The sequence below is a fragment of the Fringilla coelebs genome, assembly GCF_963513975.1.
Source record: "Fringilla coelebs genome assembly, chromosome: Z".
NCBI lineage: Eukaryota > Metazoa > Chordata > Aves > Passeriformes > Fringillidae > Fringilla > Fringilla coelebs.
In genome coordinates this window covers 51,371,922-51,394,462 of record NC_140031.1, presented here as the reverse complement: position 1 = coordinate 51,394,462, position 22,541 = coordinate 51,371,922, and the positions used below count along the sequence as shown (strand labels likewise).

General features: G+C 41.3%; 1 protein-coding gene across 1 annotated transcript in view; it reads right to left on the bottom strand.

Annotated features, from left to right (window-relative positions):
* LVRN (laeverin) overlaps nucleotides 1-21,495 on the bottom strand; it is a gene marked incomplete at both ends in the record, with an annotated part of 33,791 nt that extends 12,296 nt beyond the window's left edge. Inside the window, 12 exons of the mRNA XM_084225134.1 lie at nucleotides 410-549; nucleotides 2,262-2,338; nucleotides 3,743-3,912; nucleotides 4,999-5,064; nucleotides 5,198-5,263; nucleotides 5,587-5,727; nucleotides 7,862-7,975; nucleotides 9,363-9,517; nucleotides 11,672-11,798; nucleotides 13,923-14,062; nucleotides 15,319-15,461; nucleotides 20,903-21,495. Of these exons, the coding sequence (XP_084081260.1) occupies nucleotides 410-549; nucleotides 2,262-2,338; nucleotides 3,743-3,912; nucleotides 4,999-5,064; nucleotides 5,198-5,263; nucleotides 5,587-5,727; nucleotides 7,862-7,975; nucleotides 9,363-9,517; nucleotides 11,672-11,798; nucleotides 13,923-14,062; nucleotides 15,319-15,461; nucleotides 20,903-21,495 (1,932 nt within the window). The remainder of the gene's footprint in view (nucleotides 1-409; nucleotides 550-2,261; nucleotides 2,339-3,742; nucleotides 3,913-4,998; nucleotides 5,065-5,197; nucleotides 5,264-5,586; nucleotides 5,728-7,861; nucleotides 7,976-9,362; nucleotides 9,518-11,671; nucleotides 11,799-13,922; nucleotides 14,063-15,318; nucleotides 15,462-20,902) is intronic.
* Between the last annotated feature and the right edge of the window lie 1,046 nt (nucleotides 21,496-22,541).

Below are 22,541 nucleotides of genomic sequence, written 5' to 3'. Positions count from 1 at the left end.
CAGAGAGAAACACTATGGTTTGACAAAACATGGAAATAAACTTTCTGACAATTTTCCTTCTCCATGATTACTTTGTACCAGCTACGGCTCAAATGCCACATTCATACTGAAAGCTCCTTGAGAGAAATTTAAAGAGAGCAGAAGAGCCACAAGCTAGTAACACAAATTTGAAGACAAAATGTTTTGTAAAGTTGTTTTTCATGCTTATCTGAAGCTGTTCAGGCCTGTTATCTTCCACTACAAAAAGCCAGCAACTAGTGCAATGGTGAGTGTGTAATTATTCCAGGGGTTTTTTGAAGAAAAAAATAAAATCACATTTTACCTGGAATGTGATTTCAGGAAAAAACTGCATGAAAAAATATACAGAAAGAGTCTGCTCATAAGCTTGAGAAAACAAACATGATCTTACCTTTGGCTCATTTTCAAGCAAACGTGCTAATCTCTTCAAGTTTAATTGGTCATAGTTCACTCTGTAGTATCCACTTAAATTTACATTTAGCAAGATCCAGTCATAGTCTGACTCTGATACTTGCATTTCAGGAAACATTTCTGTAAAGCGACATTAGAATGTATCATTTTGTTTTCCATGCACTGCTTCTTTTGAATTTACAAACAATGGACGTGGTGCTCCTCTGAGATATGAGACACAAGTTTGAGGCCGGACTCAAAAAGAATCCCCCAAAAGCTCAGTGCACTTGAGATCTCTGCTCTGCCCAGCAGGATGATCTCAACAAGCCAATGATCCCTCAGGTACTGAGCACCTTGTGATTCCAAGGAGTAGGCTAAAGACCCACTTTGCTCCAGCCCTTTAGCTCAAAGCAGCTGTGAGAGTTTAGGAAGTTTACTCCACAGTAAACCCTCAGGATGAGGAGCAATATCCTCCCACACCTGTTGCAGGGCACAGATCCACAGCACACCTGCTGCTCCCAGCTCCAAACACAGCGCTCAGCACCTCACACAAGAACAAACCACCTACCAGTATTCAGGTAAATACAGACCAAGGGAAAAAAAAACAAAAAACCCCTGTTAAGTTTAACCAAGAGACAAGCAATCGAAAATGCTTATTTTAAAGAGGATAGTTCCATGGTCCTTTTGGGTTATGCCACTAACAGTTCCTCCTGCAGTCCATCTCACCACTTATATGTTCTTGCCTGACTGACTGCTCCTGAGAGCCTACTGTGCCCTGAAGGAGCCAGTGCAGCCTTGAAGGCTCTAAGCTGTCTCGTCAGAAGAGTATTCTGCTTTCACATCCCAATTTGAGAAGCACACTGTTAAGATAGTAAGCCAATCCTGGTGAGTAGTCTACACCCATCAGAGCTTTACTCTGAACAGAGGACTCAGACTCCGGTGTTAGATAGAGCAAGTACTGCAAGATTCATCCTGTGTTCAGAGGAATATACATGCATTTTTTCTAATTTGCCTGTCTGTATACAGTCAAATTAATGATCAAATTAATGAGAAGCTTTAGTTTTAAAACCTGATGCATGCTTGACTTCCCAAAGCAAAATTATTACCGCATTCTAATGATTATATTTCTTCTTTCTCAAAAAAAAAAAAAAAGAAGAAGAAGAAAGAAAAAAGCTATTGGAAAGCATTGAGTTCAGAAATAACTGAATTTTTTATTTGGAGACTCCCAGAAAATCACTTTCTGTTATAAGGCTTTAAAACTTTAAAAATCCTATTATTTTGATAATTTTTAATTTAATTTGAATAAACAAATTAAATGCTGTTGAAAATATTAATTTTCTGTTATTATAGATATTAATGCGCAATAATATTTGGGTCACTTCCCACAGCCAGTGTTAATTTTTCCAGTCTTCTATCTACTACTCAAGCTGAAAATTTTGTGCTATTTCACAGCTGATATCCTGTCTATACTCAAAAGCTGTCATTAACATCAGTGATATCTGTTGAGTGAAGAATATTACAGAAGCATGAGGGCCTAAAAATTTGGATTTGTGTAAAAAATTATAAAATCATAATTTCTGTGGAAATCTCTACTCGTAAAATGAGTCATACTATATTTTAAAAAAACTCAAGCTTACACTGAAGTTCAGTACAACAGAGAAAAGAACATTATATTGCCCTAATTGAAAATCTACTGCTATTTTGTAACACAAAATCATTGTTATGGATAAACAGAGACATTTCTGTATTAAAGTTTTATCTCCCTATTCAATTCAAATATATCTTTTTTTTTTAGACTTTCGAGTGTTCTCATCAGTTTGGTATTAGAATGTGCAAACAAATATGTTACTTACTGCTGCTTTTATCTAGCCAGGTTAAGGGTTGTGATGATCCATTTCTCATCCAAGAAATAGGAATAATCCAGGTGTTACTTAACAAATAAAAGGATATGATTAAAATTCTTATATTTAAAAATCCCTCTTAGCTGATGCTAAACTACAGTGCAGATTAGTTCCATCCTACAAAAATACCCATCTACCTTCTGTGCTCTCTGATGCATGCAACCTCATCAGATAATAGCACTTCTGTTGGATCAGCATTTATCTTCTCCAAAAGGGAGCTTTAGCATGGCTTTAAAAAGGCACTCATATCAAGAAGATTGTTCCATGCTGGGTATTTCAATACCACTGTCTTTCTGTGCTATCTTTCCTTCTCCAGGCACTTTTTCCTTCTCCTCACTTTTTACACTTCACCCTATTTCTGGAGACATTAAAGCTACTTTTCAGAAGTACATCTACCAAAAAAAGGTCCCAGGAAAGCAATACAACTGTATTTCCAACAACTGTAATTTCTTTTCTGAGGGAATATAAAACTCCTTTCTGGTAAAAGAGATGAAAGCTTCAAACGCCTGAAAAATTCTGTAATATGGGTCCTGGGCTTTCTTACATTCACGTGGTAATTTGTGCTTGCTAACTGTACAGGACTTCACGCTTGTGACTTGGAATTCCTTATCTGAGCTAACCAAGAATATTGAGTGGATTAATCCTTTACACTTCCTGAAGATTGGGAGCAAAGGAAACCCTGAGGCTCTTGTCAAAATTCCTTTTGTCTGTTTGTATTACCAGCAATACTTTCCAAGAAAAAACTGCTTTGGATTTTGCTCTCCTTTACACTTTTTCCTCGCATGGCAATTCATCTCATGGGCTCCATCCATCCACCCCAAAACTCATATCAATTGCTTCTTCATAAATTCTCAAACCCTAGCCAGGAGTTTCTAAAATGGGTGACAAAAGGCAGCTACTTCTATCATCATTTTCAGACATCTAAATAAGTTTTAAAAAGCCCTGGGCACTTAGCAATGCTCACTGACAAGAACTTAAAACTGTTGTTCAGGTGTCAGCACTTTCTGAGAAAGGGGTCATTTATTCAAGTATTTAAATGCAAACCCTTCTGTCCTTGTCAGGCAGAAAAGACTGGGAATGTGTGCACTGGAAAGAAGCTAAGCATGGCTCATCCAGTTCCCCAGTCTGTTGACCTGAGAGGTGAGGAAAGAAGAAAATGCCAGGCAGAAATCCTCCCTGCAACATGCCCATCACCTACGTCTGATTTGGAAAAGTCACTATTCCAGAGGAAAGCAACTTTTTGGAAAAACAAGCAGAATTTGCAGAACTGTTGCAAACGCCAGCAAAATCTCAAACAGATTTTACTTGACTGCTCGTCACAAGAAAATACTGCAAGTTAAAAAATCAGTTGGTCAAAACATGTTGTTGTAACTGAAGCATTTCCTGTAAAAAACAGGGTATAAACATACAATAAAAACACAAGCTAAACATACTTGTAAAAATCAGTACTCTTTCTATTGTTTTTATTAAAAAACTGTTCCTGTCTGATTGTCCCAGTAGTTAGATTTAATGTTAAAACCGGAAACCCATTTTGGCATGTCCAGGAATCCATTATTTGCTTTACAGGTGCTGGCAACTGAACTTCATCCTGTGCATCTACGACCTGAAAGAGAAAGAGAAATTAGAAATACTTATGATGAACAGCTTCTTACTGATATTGCTTCAGTGAATCTCTGGGAGTGCTCCTAACGTAGTAGAGAAAATAATGCTTAGCAACTTGCTGGTCTTTGGCTCGTGCAAAAAATCAGTGTAACAAATTACAAGGAACCTTTTTGACATCCTAATAAAGGTATAATACAGGCATAAGCCTTTTTCAGGAATTATGAAATACTGAGATGACATTTTTCATTCTACAACCTGCTGCTAAGCTTTCCCTTTTTAGTGTTAATATACTTACACATCTCTATGGCTATGACAGACTTGGTTAGTTAATTTCATTCAAATAGAACTGACGGAACACAAATATTTTTAACTGACATAATAAGCAAACTGAATTAATGAAGACAAATTGGGAAAGGCATTAAGCTGGAGTCCAAACTAGTGTGAATTGGCAGAGTCTTCACTGGGTTAAAACATATCTGAATTGAGTATCTGAAATTCAACTACTCTCATTCTTAAGACAGAGTCTGAAACACAAGAGAAGCCTTCTTTAAAGGACTAGGAAGGTGGATTTTTAAAAAAAAACACTAATATTAGCATATGTTTTCTTAGTCAGATCTCTGAAGGGTGAAATGCTTAGTCAGATTCACTGAAGGGTGAAATGCTGAGCTACTGCCCTGAGTATAGACTCTGCTGGATCTGTGACGCACCAACATCTTTGATCATCCAGCCCAAGGCATCACACACTCTGATCTAGCAAAACCTAAGTTTCAGAGCAATAGGCTATGCAATTTCGTGTAGGCTTATGTAATTACCATGGAACACAAAACTTTGCCTGGTCCTGATTTCCTATCTCATCTCTCCACTCCTTGTACTCAGTCCCACTGATCTCAGGGGCAGCAAAGCAGCCAAATAAACACTTGAGAAGACATTAGCTGAAAGAACTGGCAAAGCAAATTTTATGCAGGAGAAAGACTGCACTACAGATAGCCACATTCCAATGCAGTCTTCTTTCTACAAACAGTTTATGCCTTAAATTTGGACTGGGCCGAGCAGCAGGAAAAGAATACTAGAGACACAAAATGAGTACCATCTGGATGTGGGTCCACAGATCATCTTGATTAGCATTTGAGAAGGAAAATTCTTTCAGATAGGACTGGGAGGAAACAAAGAGAAGCATCAGAATCCATGGAGGTTCAATGAAAACCATTAGCAAGGCAAGCAATTTGCATAACTGGAATTTTCAAACTTATACATCAAGACGAAGGGTGTTGTTTTTTCAAACTTACAGTAAGTGCTCTGATGAACAACTTTTCAGTCAGGAAACCAGAAAGCATCCAGGTTATAGAAGCCCCCTAGAGTACCAAAAAAAAAAAAAAAAAAAAAAAAAAGTATGAGAAAGAATGAATTATTATTGCAATTACTGTTGCAATATTTTTTCAGCTATTCCAGAGATGCTAGTTGGTCTGTATCCACACTTCATATTTCACAGAGATCAAAAATGTTTTCACCTCTTCCTTCATAGCCAAGTAGACTTGCAACACACAACAAATTTGTGTGTGCAGCAGAAGCACGTTTTGAATGACAAAGTAGTTTTGTTCAACAGTTCCTCCCAAACTTACCTTGTACCATTAGCTTAGAGTCTGCAAAAACCAGGAAAACATTTCTGTTTTTTTACCTTGCTGTATGTGATGTTGTCAAAAAGAGACATTAAAGAAAATGATCCTTTGATCTTGTCTTCACTCTCTGACAGTGATCGAGCTATTTCACTGTCTTCCCTTAAGACAGGTTGTACAACATGAGCATAAAAGATTTTATCCTGCAACAAGGAGAAAAATCTTGTCATGTGTGATGAACAGAAGATATTAATTCTCTGGAGAGAATGAGGAGTATGGAATTAGCACTATTACAGATAATTTGTCTATAAGCAAGCTCCCAAACTCCCTAGCTTTCTGCAGAAGAATAAGGGACCATATACCTGATCCTGACATTTCCTACATGCAGCATCAGTGACCAGTGAAAATACTGCATCTTCAAAGTACAGTGGGCTTGGGCCTGACAGTCAGTTACAGTGTAATCCTCAGGCAAAAATAAGTCAACTATATCAAACAGCAAATGAACAAATACTGAAAACTGAAAGCCTGTATTTCATTTACTTCTGTTATGAATATGGCAGCATTTTCCTCCTAAATTCCCCGTTTCTTCTGCTGGAACCCTGAGCAATAACCCAAAACCCAAGCTAGGTACCAGCTACCAGGGTTTAGCTATGTGGCATTGCTGCTGTCACCCCCTGAGAAATAGGGAAGGAAAGTGGCTCCTCAGAAAATGTCTTCTGAGTGATTGCCACCTACCATGGTCAACAGCTCAGGGAAGGGACTGAAGCACCTCTGCTGTAAGAACAGGCTAAGAGAGCAGGAACTGCTCAGCCTGGGAAGAGAGGGCTCAGAGGGATCTCACCAGGGTAAACACCTGAAGGGAAGCTGAGCAGAGGGCAGAGCCAGGCTTTGCAGGGGTGCCCACTGACAGGACCAAAGGCAATGGGCACACGCTGAAACACAGGAGCTTCTCTCTGAGCACCGGGAACAACTTCTCCATTGTGAAGGTGACTGGGCATTTCCACAGGTCATCCCGAGAGGTTATGGAACCTCCATCCTTGGATTCATCCAGAGGCTGTCTGGGCACAGTCTTGGGCAGCTGGATCTTTGTGGCCCTGCTTGTGCAGGGAGGCTGGACAAGATGACCTCCAAATATGCCTTCTAACCTCAGCCATTCTGTGACTCTTTGAACATTTATGACCGACAAAACTGCAAGAAAGATCTATATTCTTACACCTGTGTGAATTCCAGACAGACACCAGTCTGCATTCCCAAGGCACATTACCTAACTGCAATGTATCAAACAGAATTATTGCCCAGTATTAAAATTTACTTTATGGACGCAAATGTCAACTGATGATTTTCAGAAAAGTAAGTTTCTAAATTAAATGTTTAAATTAAAAAGAAGTCAAGTATTTATTTCCAATTTAAAATTTGGAGACCTTAACACTTTTCAGTGGTCTTAAGGCACTGTATTGCAGAGAATAAAGTGAGCTGTTGTTGAAGTTCAAAGAAGATGGGCATATCCCACAACCTAGAAATCCTCCTGGCAGAAATTGCTTGGCATGTCTTTATTAGTTTCAAATCAAACATGTAATTAAGAGCTTTGATGAATGCAAAAAGGAAATTGACAAATAGTGTTTCAATTTAGCCCAATAAAAAGCTACCTGGAGCAACTTCTCAGACTTAAGGCCCTTCCTTCCTTCAGAAGCTGACACACCATGCACAGACATTAAAGATTGCATGGGCAAGTGCACCTCATCTCACGGCTGCAATTAGCATCCTCTGTCCGTCTGTCTCTCAGCTTAACAATGGATAGAGTTTTCTAATATGCTATGGTATTTATGCTTATTCCCATTTGGGCAGAACGGGAAGCAGTTCTACCCTGCTGTTGGATTAGCTGAGTGCATTGTATTTGTCTTATCTACAACCAGATAGATATCCAGGGACCCAGTGGGGTAAGCAGACTCAAAATCACCCAGCCTAATCTCTGCCTAATAAAGATGCCTGAGGACTGGGATAATTAGAAAAGAATGTGGCAGCTGAGGAGGAAAACCATCAGCTACAACAGGACCCAGGAGAGAAATCTGAGTTTTCTACATGACAGATCTAGGGCCACACACCCACTCCTTGCCACTGCAGAATCCCAGCTGTCCTCCTGTTCTCTGCACCAGCTCTAGAGGGCTGGATATGACCACAGTGCCCCACAGATGGAGACCTACTGGAAAAGAATCAAGACCCACTTGTCTTTCCCCCAGGAGTGAAGTCTATAATAGGACTATTTAATTAACTCCCATCTCCTGCACCTTCCTTTCCTTTGTACAAGATGGAACTTGGCTAGTGAGCGTTGGCACTTACCAGTGAAAGCTTGGGTTCGACAAAGGTAGCTCCCAGGTACTCAAAGTAAGATGCCAGGCCCTCGTTAAGCCACAGATCATTCCACCAGTTCATTGTAACCAGATTTCCAAACCACTTAAATTGAAAGAAAAAATATCTCAAAATCTCCTTGGAGTTTTCACATTTTTTGCAGGTTAAACAGCTTTTGCAGGTTAAACACACACAAATAGGCTGAAGTAACTTTATTTAATGTCTACATGTAAATTGAATAAAATGCTGAATGTTCCTTCAGGTAGTGAAAATTCAGTAGAAAAAGACGTATTTTAGAAAAAATCAGAGGTTCGGGGCAATAATTTTTAAATTGCTTCCTCTGCAATTTCATACCATGAGGGTCAATCTCAGTGCAGTATGTTATTCTTACTGAAAATTTAGTTTTAAAGACTTCTCAACATAAGTTAAATTTCTAAAATATCATACCAGGCTATGAGTAAAAGTAGGGCACTTATCAAGCAATTACAAAATCATCTTTCCATGCTCTTAACAAAGATAAATTGTCAAAGGAATGACACACAAAACTGGAGAAATAACCATTTCCAAAATCAGCAAATCCCTCTTGTGCAAGTACAAATTTTCCACACCAGCTGCTGTGTTCTCATAAATGGCATTTAATATTTAACAAAGAACTGATCGCTTCTGGATTTATATTTCATTTGCTAATTCTTAAAAACCAGAACTACAAATTTATTGTAAAATAGATTTTAATTAACCACTGACATTTATTTAATTGGCCTGCAGTAAAAACATTCTGCTCATCTGAAGGTCTGCAAAGTTACAGACCTTATCAGAAAGTCATAAAAGTGCACTAGCCAAGTTAAGCAAAAATTTTTTGCTAATTTTACTAAGTGAAAATAGTTGTTGCTCTAGCAAATAACAGGAAATTAAACACTGTCAAGAAGGAAGAGCAACTGTATTATCACTCCAAATACAGTAAGAAAGAATTCGGAAATCTCTATGAAAGCTGGGCAAAGATCCAGCGCAAAGTATTTTCACATTAATTTTGCTCTATTGTACTGTGGGCTGTGTCTTACAGAAGAAAAATACTCTTTGCAGTATGTACATGCCCTGCCCCGACAGAAGGATACTGATGAACTCAGTATGTGTCCTAACAAAGTACTAAGTTTATGGTGTGGACAGTAGTGCCACCTCTACATCCCCAGAGTATCTTCTCTCACAGCATTCAAGTACTGTGAAAGAAAAAACCAATTATCCCATTAAATCCCATTAGCAGTTTCCTATCAATGAGTCAGTATGCAGTCTGTCAGATGAGAGGACCTACTTTTAACATTGCTTTATCAGCAGAGCATATGATCAAATAGGCTTTCGGTTCTCTGGTGATCACACACACACCCTCTACTGTTCAGTGATTATTTTGCTTCTATTAATCAGTAACTGCATCATCAGCAACCATGAGGAAGCAATGCAATAATAGGCAAATACATGCACAGAATTTTTTACCACATGCCTGGTGTCCTACTTCATGTGACACAATTAAGGCAATCATTGCCTTCCTGCTTGTGAATTCATCACTTGGGAGGTTCATCAGTGATGCTTCTTGGAAAATCATTAGCCCCCAGTTTTCCATACCACCTGCTCCAAAATCAGGCAGTGCGACCAGATCTAAATTGATTCAAACAGACACACACACACACACACAAAAAAAGTTATCTCAAACATTTTCATAAATAAAATGCTCACAATTTTAATGCTCACACTGGCTCAGCATTGAAGGATGCTACATGGTAGTGCTTCTTTGTGGCATTACAGCAAAACTTACAAATGACCACTGAAATTTCTTCTTGTCATGCTTTTCACCTATGATGCCATTCTTTCAGGAAGCCACATAATTAATTCCCACAAAGCCCAGATCTGTACTGTATTTTCTACCTACAAACGTTCTGAATGAAAATGGAGGTTAGAAGAGAATATATGTTCACTGCTTACTGTCAGAAATCTTTCTCTGTGAGTTTCTCCTGTGTTTGGGTAGGGTAATAATTACTGGGGGTTTTTTTTCAGCCTTGCAACTGATAAAAAAGAAGTCTTGCTTTTTCAGCTGTGTGAGAAGAGGTATCTTTTCCACTTTTGTTTGAAAGGTGCCTTAGAAACATCATCTCTTTATTTACACAGTAAGACTGTCATTTCTGTACTGCCCCTTCTGTCTTATGCTCAGGCATTAGTTTTCCAGTTCAAATGTGAGAGCTGGACAAAGCATCAGGTTCTCAAGGAAAGATCTACTGTTTAAAATCAAAATTTGGAAAAGGTGTACAGCTGACCAAAGAAAGCTGCAGCCCAAAAGCAAGGCAATTAATGCAAGCATGGTGCTGAATGCCTGTACAGGTAGGCTGCATCTCAACTGGGATTATTGTCTCCATTTTACAGCAAAGGTATTTCACTTTTGGTGAGGCAGCCCTTATCCAGCCTTGGGACAGGAGACCTCACTTACAACAGCATTAAAACCAGGTGTAACCTGGGTTAAAGACCCCTGGGTTTAAATGTGCTTTTTCTTAATTTCAAATTAATTTCAAATTTCAAATTTCAAAATTTGAGTTTGCAATAGAAATCTCTTGCTTTTACATGGAGGCACTCTTGATTGGGCTAATTTCACCATTTTTAAGTGAAACTTCAGAGAAAGACACTGTGAAATCCAGTGGATTTTTTATGGCATTACAGTTGGGATTGTAATGGTATTACAACCCTCTCTGTAACTGAAATCCTGCCTAGCAGGAAGTCTACAACACTGTTCCTCTATTTCTGTTGTGTAATAGTTTTAGGCTAATGAATTAATGTATCGACATTGCTGCTAAACACAAGAACACAAGCATGAAACAGAATAATCTACAGCCCTTGACTAGCTTGTAAGATTACTAAGACCAGAAAATTTGAAGAGTGTAGACTGCATATATTGCATTTTCCAAAAGAAGTGTACTAATTGGACAAGTTATTAGACATATACTGGGAGATAATAAATTCACACATATTAAAATTTATTTCTTTCAAGTGCCAAAACACAGATTTGACAAATCAACAAACTATCCAGTCAAGAAAAGAGGGAAATTTCTTTCCCCCAGTCCTGCAATCCTCTTAGATCATTGGTAGGTCCAGAATTAATTTTAGATAAGAACTGTTTACTGTCTTCTCAATATTCTACCCATTTTCCCATAATATTAATGCTGAAACCCTTGGGAATCCAAGTACAAGTAGCAAACAAACTGTACAGTGAAACTACATTTTTTTGACTGAAGTTTGACTGAACCAACTTACCCAACATCCATTTGAAGTAGTATCAATGTTTTCCTGCAGGGCAATCCTCCCTGTTTTTCTGGGGAGGAATGTGCAGGAACATAGGCTCAAGACAAGACAGGAAGATACTGAAGAAAGCAAGGAATGCTTTGTGGGGACACAGGTTGCAAACAGGGAGCATGGATTTACTCTGAGGACACAGGAACTACAACATCCTTGCACATTGTGACCCCAAAGACAGCCCATGTGTCTCAACCACACCTTTTTATCCACTCTGTTGTCCAACCTGCCCATTTTATTAGGAAAATAGGCTTTAAAAGAATGGGTGGAATGCAAAGGTAAGAGTGTTGAGTTAAAGGTTAGTAAAAGCTATGGGACAGAAAGGAGGATCCAGTGCTTTAAAGTTTAGGGGGTTTATTCCAAGAATGTGGTAAGCTGTAAAGGGAGAACCCTGGGAAAAAACCCCATAGCTTCTGTGAACATTACACCATCAGCAGCTGTTCCTCATCCATTCTAGGAAAGAAGCCATCTCACCTGTCTTTGGCAGAGGGTAGCTGACATTAAGTATATCTTCCAGAAATGAAAATATTGGGCCTGTGATATTTAAAGAGTAGTCAACATATCCATTTTTAACTGCCTCCTTCCGGGCCCAAATACGTATCTGCAATAAAACAAGAATGTTTTTAAACAACCTTCACATTTCATTTTCTTTGCTTCTCTTCTGTGAGTCATTGTTGGAAAAATGCTGTCTGTCCACCCCAGACAATTAAATGAAGGTTTTAACTAAAAAAATCCAACTGAAGTTTTACTGGACCTAACAAAATGCAGCACAGACACTGATCCTGCTAAAATCTAGGAGAGTTCCAATACTTCAAAAGGACAAAGACTTGAATACAACTATACATTCCAGGAACAAAGAAATCATAGCTTTTATTTTCTTAAGTGGAAAACACTGTAAAGGTATTAAGAATTACACATCTTAAACCAATGTATTCCAGTGAGCTTGTCTGGGTGGCAAGCTTGCATTTAGCCCACCTGAAGAGAGAGAAATAGATGTCCAGAGAGCATTTGTAGTCCTAACATGCACATCTCTCCTCCTGAACTTTCTCTGAGACCACTGGCCTCCTCTTTGCTGGAGAGAGCAGGTGACATCTGAGCAGATGACATCTGTACCTCTGAGTAATGAAGACCACAGCAGCAAGAAATCTTTCCTCTCCTGTGCCCATCAACTTTGTTCCCATACTGAAAAGAGCAGCTGCTTGCCCAAAAGTGATGGAGTAGCCTGAGAAAAGGTTTATATCTCCATCATATATCTCTGAACAAGAGATGCCTTGCCAGCTGCCCAGCAGCTCAAAACCTTCAAATTTCTAGCATCTAAACGCAAAACATGATCTCACAAGGAGCTGCACAGTCAAACCCGAAGAGCATACTTGGAAAGCATCAGGATTTAATTCACAATGAAAAAAAAAATTAAGCATATTCAGTCAACAGAGAGTCCCTTTTCAGCCAAGGCTTCAGAAGAGATCCAAAGACCTGATCGCTTAATTTTGCAAAACCTAAACACAACTAGCATCTTAAAATCCTAATCCTAGTATGAGCTTTGAGTGTTTCAGGTTACCAGAAACATTAAAACAGGAACAATAAACATGCTCACACAAATACTGTGGAGGCATAAACTGAGCAACTCTGTCCAAAACCTAGGGGTGAAATACCCTCTCCACTCAATCTCAGAGAACACAGGTGGTGCCTTTTCCCTCTGAAAAACAGCTGCTTTGAATACTCAGCTCTGCTGACAACTCAGTCCAAGAACTCAGTCCAAGAACTAGGCCCAAGAAAAAGCCACCACATCCATAGCTGTAAGTATCCAACAAGTTCATCACAGGAGATGGCAGATCTGACATACCAAATCCAATCTTCCCTTTAAAAAACTCCCAACACTGTGCTTCTTCCACAATCTCTACACTCTCCACTTACATTGTCCCACCTTTTCCCAGTAGGATGAGAGTGAACTAACCATGAAGCGCTGTCATTTACTAAGGAGATAAAGTAAATCTATCTTTAATAGCTTTATGCTTGAACTTCCTATTTATTTTGGAGAAACTTGATACATCTTTTCCTTGTTGACTTTGAATGAAAAAAAGGAAGTGAAGCAACTGCTGCCCATGCAGTTACATTTTTTTTTACAGCTTCTCTCAACAAGCCTTGGCCACTTCAGTCTAAGAACAAAACTGAATACTCACAGATGAAAAAACTTCAAACCTAAAGCAGTCACTATTGGAGGCTAAAAACTGTGCATACTGTGGAATAGAAGGTTAATGTGCTAGTATACAAAATGTTTGGAGTAGGAGTAACAAATTCCTACTGATGTCACCATGTGGCTCCTCAAAGGACCTTGAGGAACAAGCACTGAACATCAGTGGTTTGTCACACCAGTGGAAATGGGTATGTTTTCCCACTAAGACACCTAAGAAAGCAAGAAGATCATGAATTATAACCAGTACTTTCTGCAGAGAAGCTGCTCCTAGATTTTAACATACATGGGCCATACCTACTTGTGCAGTTGTATGAAATGGCCAGGACAAGACAATAACCTAATTGTCCCAAAGGAAAACTTTCTGCAGAAATATCTATGGGACACATGTTAGCAGTTTTGCAACATAAGCAGACAGTTTGGGAATAGTATTTAGCACAGTTGATGTCTGTGAGGTCTTCAAACCACATGATGCTCCAGAGGGCCAACTCCTGTTGTAAATTCGTATAATGTGTCAGGCAGCCTCATATCTACCTCATTGCCCCGCTCAGTTCTGCTGACATAATCGAAATCACAAATCACAAAAGCGGTCAAGTAAGTTGACATTTTCAGTGAAGTGTTAAATGTGGTAACTGTCCACAGGCTTCCATTTTCATCCTTCATTTCAGATACATCTAGAAAAAAAGCCAAAAAATTATTAAAACCAAAGTTCTTCCATAATAAACAAGGAATTTTGTGGGTTTTGCATGTTTATTTTTTTACTTCTTTCTTCAATATGGTGTATTCCTGCACTAACAGGTATGTTTCTGGGAGAAGGAAAGCAGCCAGACTTGTTGCTACTGACATGTACCAGAGCCGGGACCTTCCAGGCAAGCAGCAAAATTTCACTCTTGGGCTTCCTGACTGAAGTGCTGGAAGGATATCAAATTCCATCACTTTTAAGTTGTGGGCAAGCTGAGGATAATTTATCCCATGCTACCTATCTAAAACATACAACCTGTTATGACCAAAATATTGGTCAGGTCTGCCTAAGAATTATTAAATACTTAATCAGATACCTTCCCTCTAAGCAAGGAGGACACAGGCAAGATTCTTTCGGGTAGCAAATGTTCCAGTGATTCTCACAGCAATCCCATCTATTATAATTCCTAAGTCACTTAGTTTCCATGCAAATGTCATAAAACTTACTTTTATAGCTGTTGTGGTTTTACAAACCCATGACAATGGCTGAAAATTATTTAGTTGAAAAATAAAGATTCATGGCATTGAACTGCAAAAAAAAAGGAGTTTTTAAGAAGGAGGGAAGAGACCCAATGGATTTCTCTAGGAATACTAATTTAGAAAATTTGTTTGGAATCTTATACTCCACAAAGGTCCCACTTGAGATCCCACTCCATAGACATCCCACTTGGGCAAGGGACAGAATGAACATCTCCAGAGACTTATAATCCTCTTGTTCCTATTCTGCACAAACACAGAAGGCTAGAATGTCTCTGCCTGGAAAAAAAATATTTTTGGTTGTTGTAAATATCTTAACATCTACTGAGAATTAAAGGACCCCCTTGATGTCACAAATAGACATTTGCATTCCTGAGGCTGCCATTTTTTCTTTAAAATGGTGTCACAGAGTATGACAGACGCACTAACGAAGCAGCAAGTACCAGAAATCAAACTCTGTGCAGCCTTGAGCAGGCAGAGGAGAGAACACCACAACTGATAAAATTGTTCAACAGAATGGTTACCATCAGAGACATTAATTATGAATAACAGTGCCCAGACTCGTAAGCCCATAGGCATAGATTTTCTGTGCCTTTTGAGGACCCTAGCAAATGGACACAGAACACTTTTTTGGAGGCATAAACTTCTCAGATACTTTCTAAAAGTAATGTAGGGGGAGAAAAAAGCATACATCAAGTTGTTGTTTACCTACCAATAGCAGGCATGTTGGAAAGAGCCACATAGCTTGGGTCATGGATAATTCTGATATTAAATGTGGCCTTCATGGCAGGTTCATCAAAACATGGGTAAACTCTCCTGGCATAAGTTGGTTCCATTTGGGAGGCAATGAGCATACTGTATTAAAAATGCAAATAAGATTAATCCAGCATAGTACAGCTAATAAAAATTCTATATAACACATAGAGACAACAAATCAGAAAAAGCAGCAAGTGAAGCATGTAGATATGCAGATTTGGAAAAGATTCAGCTATTATTTAAGTCATGACTAAATCCCCATACCCAACAGCCAGTCCAGTTTAGATGTTTGTAGAGAAAAGCAGTCTTTTTTAATTGCATTTGGGTTTATTTCCTTGCAGGCCTTTTCCAGATTAAATATTTGGGCATTTCTAGTTTGTTTGCTAAAACAGAGTTGATTAAAGCTTTGCCTACAGCAGACCGTATCTCTTTACAGCTGCTCTTCTCCCTAATGCATGCCCTCTTATTAATTAATCACACATAATTATAAAACATTGTGATAACTGTTAACTAACTGCATATGTATGCATTTGCACAACTCTGACAAGTGGCACTGAGAAGTACCCTTGGGAATGCAGCACCAGTGCTGTCCCAGTGCGCTGGCAAGCCCAGAATAATATTCAGAAGGATCCTTTATGCCGAGATCTACACCTCACTTCAGGCAGACCTCTGTGGCACACTGGGAGGGTTGCAATCCTCCTCTGTGAGCTTTGCTCCACACAGATGCTCAGCAAGTGGGTCCAATCAAGGTTAATCCTACTGTGTGAGCTGTCAGTGAGAATTCAGCAGCAAACCAAAACTGGAGACTGGACTGGACTGGTAAATGGCAGGAGCTGCATTAATAGCAGAAAAACTAACTACAAATCAAACACTTTACACCATAATATCTGCAGCTATCAGTCTGCTGAGCTCTGTGTCCACAGCACCTACCTGCAGGGCAGTGATCTCCTCTCAAGGAGGTATACCTCTCAAGGTTACCCTTGAAGTTGTAAGACCCTTTATCTGGCACTACACATGGCTGAGCTGTTGACATTTTTTTCCTGCATGCAACATTCAAGATTTTTTGTAGGAAGCTTACTCAATAATCTTTGTATGCCATCATAACTGTAAGTGTAGAGGATTGACTTCTAATCCATCTGTACTTACTAAATACTAAAATATCTCTTTTTACTTAGTACTTGCTCATTGTTAAATATTAAAACCTAAATTTACTGTTGGAGTTGTTTCTGACTCTTGTCCTGCAACACATATTTGCTGGAAGCAAAAGATAAACCAATATCTTGTGGCAGAACTCTCAACAAGCTGTACCTCTGAGCTGTTCACAGGAGGGCATCCGCAACAAGAATTAGGAAAAATACACATGAAATGGTGCCCAAAGCTCCAGACCTGTCAGCCAAGCAGTACCAGCAGCTGGGCACACAAGAGTAGCATAATCTCCTGTTTCTGTGACCTCACTACTACAGGGCAAATATTTTTATGTTGTAGTTGAGGTGTTCCCCAACAGTTTATTCACACCGAGGTGAGAAATGCTTATTCTTAGCACCGAGACATCCCAAACAAGACAGGAGCCATCAGGGCAGTACCCATACCTACAGTAGGTGATGAGTCAGACTTGTACTACATTCTAGTAATTGGTGCAGAAGCAACTAATAAAAATTAGCACAAATATGATGTTCAGTTACATTTTGGAATGCCTGCTCAGCCCTATCCAGTCAAGTGTTTTATGCACAGGACATGTGCAGAGTGTCTTCCAAGCAAAATTCCAAAAGGATTTAGAAATATCCATGTGAACAGCAACATGCATAAAGCCTGCACTTGTAGTGCAGCCTATGGGATCCTCTAACCCTGAAGTAGCACACATGAGCTCATTCATGACAGTGCAAGATCTCTGTGCAGAATGAGGAACAACAAAACCCCTGCACTGTGCGTTTGAGCCAGCAGCGCTAGAGAAGAAGAACAAAACTCATTTTGGTACATTTCTGCCTACCCAGGTCCTGGTATGGACTACCAGAGCTACATGCAGAATACTGATTCCCCATTTCAAGAGGAAACCCTTCAGACACTTAATGCTAGAGAAGTGTGAGCTTCCTCCCTTTTCACTTCCTTTGTTCCTGCAAGCACTGCAGACATGGGTTATCCTTTATCCATAACAAGAGCTCCCATTTTTCAGTTTTCTTTAGTGTGTAAGACATGATCAGATGGTTAGTAGGAATTGTCAGCAACAGTAAAAACACATATAGTCATCACTGGTCAAACTGATAACAAAAAATGTCTGTGTTGGATATTCAGTGAAGTTGGAGCTTTGGTTTATTCTTTTTTAACGGAGGTAAGGTTAAGACTTCTGAAAATAGCTATCACTCCAAACATCTTTCTGACCCAGCACAACAGCAGAGGGGTTAGCTGAACAAGAAATATGACCAATAAAAAAGAAAGTTCACATGGAACAAACATTTCAGGGACTTCACTTCTCAAAGCTTGCCTTGCTCAGACTCTTCTGAAATAAGAGATCTACAGCTGCTCCTCAAGCAGCAATCACAAAACCCACTAAGGCTTCTAGCACATGCCAAAAATACAGAACTGCATGACTGTAGACAGAGGTCACACTTTCTCTTACAGCTGCTGGTTTCAGTGAGGTGCTGAGGTCAGAAAGCCTCTGCAGGAAACTGACCCAGGGTCTGCTGAAGACCTGTACGAGTCACTTCAGAAAAATTACAGGTCTGCTGGAGGGGGAAGTTTCCTTGCAGAACAGCAACTGGCTTTGTACTGACAGCTGAAGTTCACTGGAAGTTTTTATATTACTCCTCATCTATGTAATTCATTAGAATCCAACTTTATCCATCACTGACAGACCTTACACATCACTCAAAACTTATCTCCTCCAAGAAAAACCCCTTCAGTGTTTTTGGAACCCATCAGGTTAAAGAAATGGCTTGTAAAGTGATGACCTAAATCTTAATGAAGGAAAAATAAGAAGATACTATTGAATACCCTTGATTCAGAGAAAACCTTTTTTAAGCACAGAAAAAAGCAAAATCATACAATAATATCAGTTATATGTGCAGGAACAAACAAAAAACCAACACATTACATCTGCACTCAGTGGATTTTCTTTGGTTTATTCCATTGTCTAAATACCACTGTCATCTTTTTAACCAGACTGTAATCTCACATTTCATTAATGCTTTGTGATGAGCTAAGAATGAAAAGGAGAATTTGTCATAAACCCTCTAAACAACTAGAAATTTACTTATACACATTATTTGAATGATTTTAAAACTCCTTTTCCTATTTCCTACTGTTCCAGCAAGGCTGATAACAACTTCCTCTTTTTTTTTTTTCTTCAGATATTCTGCATTTTATACAGCCTGAATAAAAAAAAATCAGCATCTAATTCAGTGTTTCTTAGGTTGCCTGATAAGAGAAAGACCCTTGCAACAAACCCTTGTAAAAGTATTAAAATGGTATGATTAAAAAGTAGTTCTTTTTTGGAAGCTTCCAGGTGCCTCCACAGTTATGGCCTGTGGGCTCACCAGTATTGGATTTCTACAATTTTTATAAGTTTAAAAATTTTCATATCATATGGACATAACAAACATTGTCAAGTTAGAAGAGCAGTTGGTAAGGTAATTTTTCCCTGGGTACTGTCCCATTGGAGCTGGTCCCTACTTCTTGCTATGTCTTCTCAGATTCTAACTGGAAAAAAAAAAGTTCTTCTTGTAGATCCTCTACTTGAAAATAAGACTAAACAGCATTTCAGGAATGTGTTAGAAGGTTAGCTTATTCCTCTAAAATGTAAGAGAAAGAGTAAGAAAAATACCAGCATCTGTATAACCACATATAAATGGTCTAAAAAGCTACAAACATATGAAAAATACTTAAAACCAAAAAATCTTTAGGCTTCACTTAGATAGGACTTGATTGAATTAATACCACATCAGAGAGCACACTGGCACAGAATTAAGTAATTAAGTACTTGCTCCTTTCTAATTTGGATTTTTATAAAATTATGTAAATAAAAAAATTCTAGATTTTTCTTACCATAAATTGCACAAATAATCCTGTGAATAACAATCCGTGAATGAAGAAACAGCAATTAAAGAAAAACAAAATGTGCTTCCTAAAATACTTATTGTCATGCTGCCCTTTTCAGTAAGGCTTACCAAATTATCGCCTTTTTCTTCAAAAAGAAAAAAATAAAAATTAAAAAAAAAAAGCCTGCATAAGTTGCATTTTCCAGATGTGGCAGACAATGGTATCAAGATTTACACAAGAGCTGGCAGCTGAAAAGTGAAAAGCCAGCTTGCTGAGAACAGCCACACAGTCCTCCCCCATGTCAGTAAAAACTATTAACTTCATTTTGTGATTTCATGTTACTGCTACTACAGAGCAGCCTCTACAGAGGCTTGAATGTATGGATCTAGTGACTGCATTTTACCTGCTCTAACAAGAAGCCTATGAACTGCTGAAATAGAATTTATTTTAGTGGACTCATAGACAAGAACCAAGAATACTCGAATTTTAACTCCGGGTTTCCTTTTGACTCGGTGTTTGCTCAGCAAATCACATCTTTGATTATTAAAAAAGAGATAACTTTAAAGCCAGCAATTCATCTGCTTCTTCTTCAAGCTCCTATTTTGAGAAACTTGTCTTCCAGTGGAAGAACTTAAATTCTAATCCTAAATTTCACTTCTTTTTAGCAGGTTTGACATCAAGAAATGAAAAACGAAAAGAAAAAGAAAACGAAAAATATTATTTTGTGGGTGAAAATGTTTTAGATGATTGACTACCTAATGAGCTCACACTGTCCCAGCACTGATTTGGCAGTTCAAAAGAGAAAGAAAGCATCCTGATAGCACCCACAATGCAAATCACGGATTGTCTGATGGCAGCTGAACAAGTTAATGTGCAATAGCACCTACAAGGAAGGCGCAGCTGTTTAAAGCAGCCACCCATCCTACTTCACTATGCTTTTGAAATTGCCTGTGGTCCGCGTCTCTAAACTCATGACCAAATACACAGCCAGAATCCGGGGTTCTTGATAAAGGCATGCTCCCCACAGACACGGGCTGAGGAGGTGGGGAGTTGTCAGCGCTACGCGGACATGTGTGGGGCCGGGATGAAGATTCTGAGACGGGCTCCATCTCCCAGGCACTGGGCACAGGAACTGTCTCACCCCCTCGCTGCAGTCAAAGGCGCTGAGAGACCAGAAGTTGTCCGGCCGGTGCTGCAGGTAAGTCACCTGCCGACGGAAAGCCAGGGCAGCCCGGCCGATGCTCCCCGGAGCGCGGAGCGGCCGGCCGGGGCGCAGCCCGGAGTTTGCGGCACGCTCCCTCTGGAGCCAGCGATGCGCTCGCTCCCTGGGCGGTGCTCTCACCATGCGGAGCAGTCGGTCCCCTCTCCCGCCGGCAGCGAGCGGCTCCGCCCGGCCGGTACCAGCTCCCGCAGCCTCCCGGCACTGCCGACCGAGGCCCGAGGTCGTGGCACCCCCGCTGCCGTCGGCGCAGGGGCTCTGGGTCCCCGCAGCGGCCGCCGCCGCCTACCTGCTCTGCCCCCGGTCGGTGTAGCGAGTGAGGAAGAGCCCGTCGAGGTCCTCCTGCAGCCGGCCCTGGAAGCTCAGCTGCAGCACGTAGCGGCGCCCGGCGCGGAGCCGGCCGCGGAGCTCCAGCACCGCCACCTCGCCCGCCTCGTCCTGCCGCAGCCCCGCCACCTCCACGGCGGCGCCCGGCTCGGACAGGGGCCCGCGCACGGCGGCGGCCCCGCGGCTCCGCAGCCCGGCGCTGTGCAGCACCGCCGTGTCGGTGTCCTGCAGGCAGCGCACCGTGATGTTCACCTGCCCGGTGAAGGCGAAGGGCCCCGCCTGGCCCGGCCGCACTCGCGGCCACAGCTCCAGGTCGTAGTGGAGCGGCAGGAGGTGGCGGGGCAGGCGGCGAACGGAGCTGGCAGCAGGAGCGGGCGGCGGAGGGGCGGCGGGGCCGGGGGCGCGGGACGAGGGCGGCGGCGGCGCCGCCTCCTGCCGGCAGCGCCCGTAGAGAGCGGCGAGCGCCAGGAGCGCGACCAGCAGCGCCAGCAGCAGCGCGGCTCCCACGGCCGCCGCCCTCCGCCCCACGTACAGCCCCCCGCCGCGGGTCCCCATCCCCGCCGCTCTGCGCCCCGACGGCCGCGGCCGCCGCTACTTACGGGGCGGGGGAGTGAGCGCGCCCGAGGGCGGGACGAGCCGGGCAGGGGAGTCAGGTTCCCCCGCATCCCGTGGAAGCCTCTCTGCCAAGGGCTGCTCCGGGGCGGCGGGCGGCCCGGAGACACCGGCCCCGTGCGGGCAGAGGGGGCGCGGCAGCCCTAAGCGGGGTAAGCTGCCGGCTGCCCGCATCTCGTCTGCCTCAGCAGCCCGCGGGGGAAACGACACGGCGGACAGCCAAGCAGCCGCTCCTTCTGTCCGTGCGGGTGGCCGTAGCGGCGGCGGGGATGGGCGGGAGATGCTGCATGCCGAGGACCCCCGGGGAATGAGGGATACGGCGTTGCCCGCACGGACAGAGAGGCCCCCCGGTGGTCCTGGCTGTGTCTCAGCGCAGGGCGGAGGCTCGGGGCTGCAGAAAGCTCTGCTCCGGAGACGACCGTCGGGCCGGTGATGGAGGATCCCCATGTACCGGCCAGAAAAAAAAATAAAAAAACAAAACAAAACAAAAAACCAAAACAAAACCGCACAAATATTCCTACATCTTTTACCACAGTGGAAGGAGATAAGATGAGAAAATGGTGGGGTAGCAAGTGTTGTGCTTAGAGCATTATCTGTTCTCGAGGGAAATCTATGTTAGATGATCGAGTCTGAAAAATCTTTGGTACATAAAGGCACAACCAAAGTGAGTTTTTAATAACTAGTTTATAGAGTCCCATTTCTTGCAGTTCAGTTGAGGCTATAAACATCACTGTGCTGTCCATACATAGTTAACCCCATTACAATCAATAGGATTAATCCCATGTTCCCATTTAAACACATACTTAAAGAGCTTGCCAGTTGGGACCAGATTGCCAGCAAGATTGAAAAATGAAACCTTGTAAAATTTCCTAGTGTTTTTTCTAAGTTGCAGCTCCTTTTCTAAATCACAATGAGCCATGCATTAACAGGAGCAGAAACCAGGAACAGAGGTTCTTGGGTGCCATTGCCTTAGACACTTTGTAAATAGG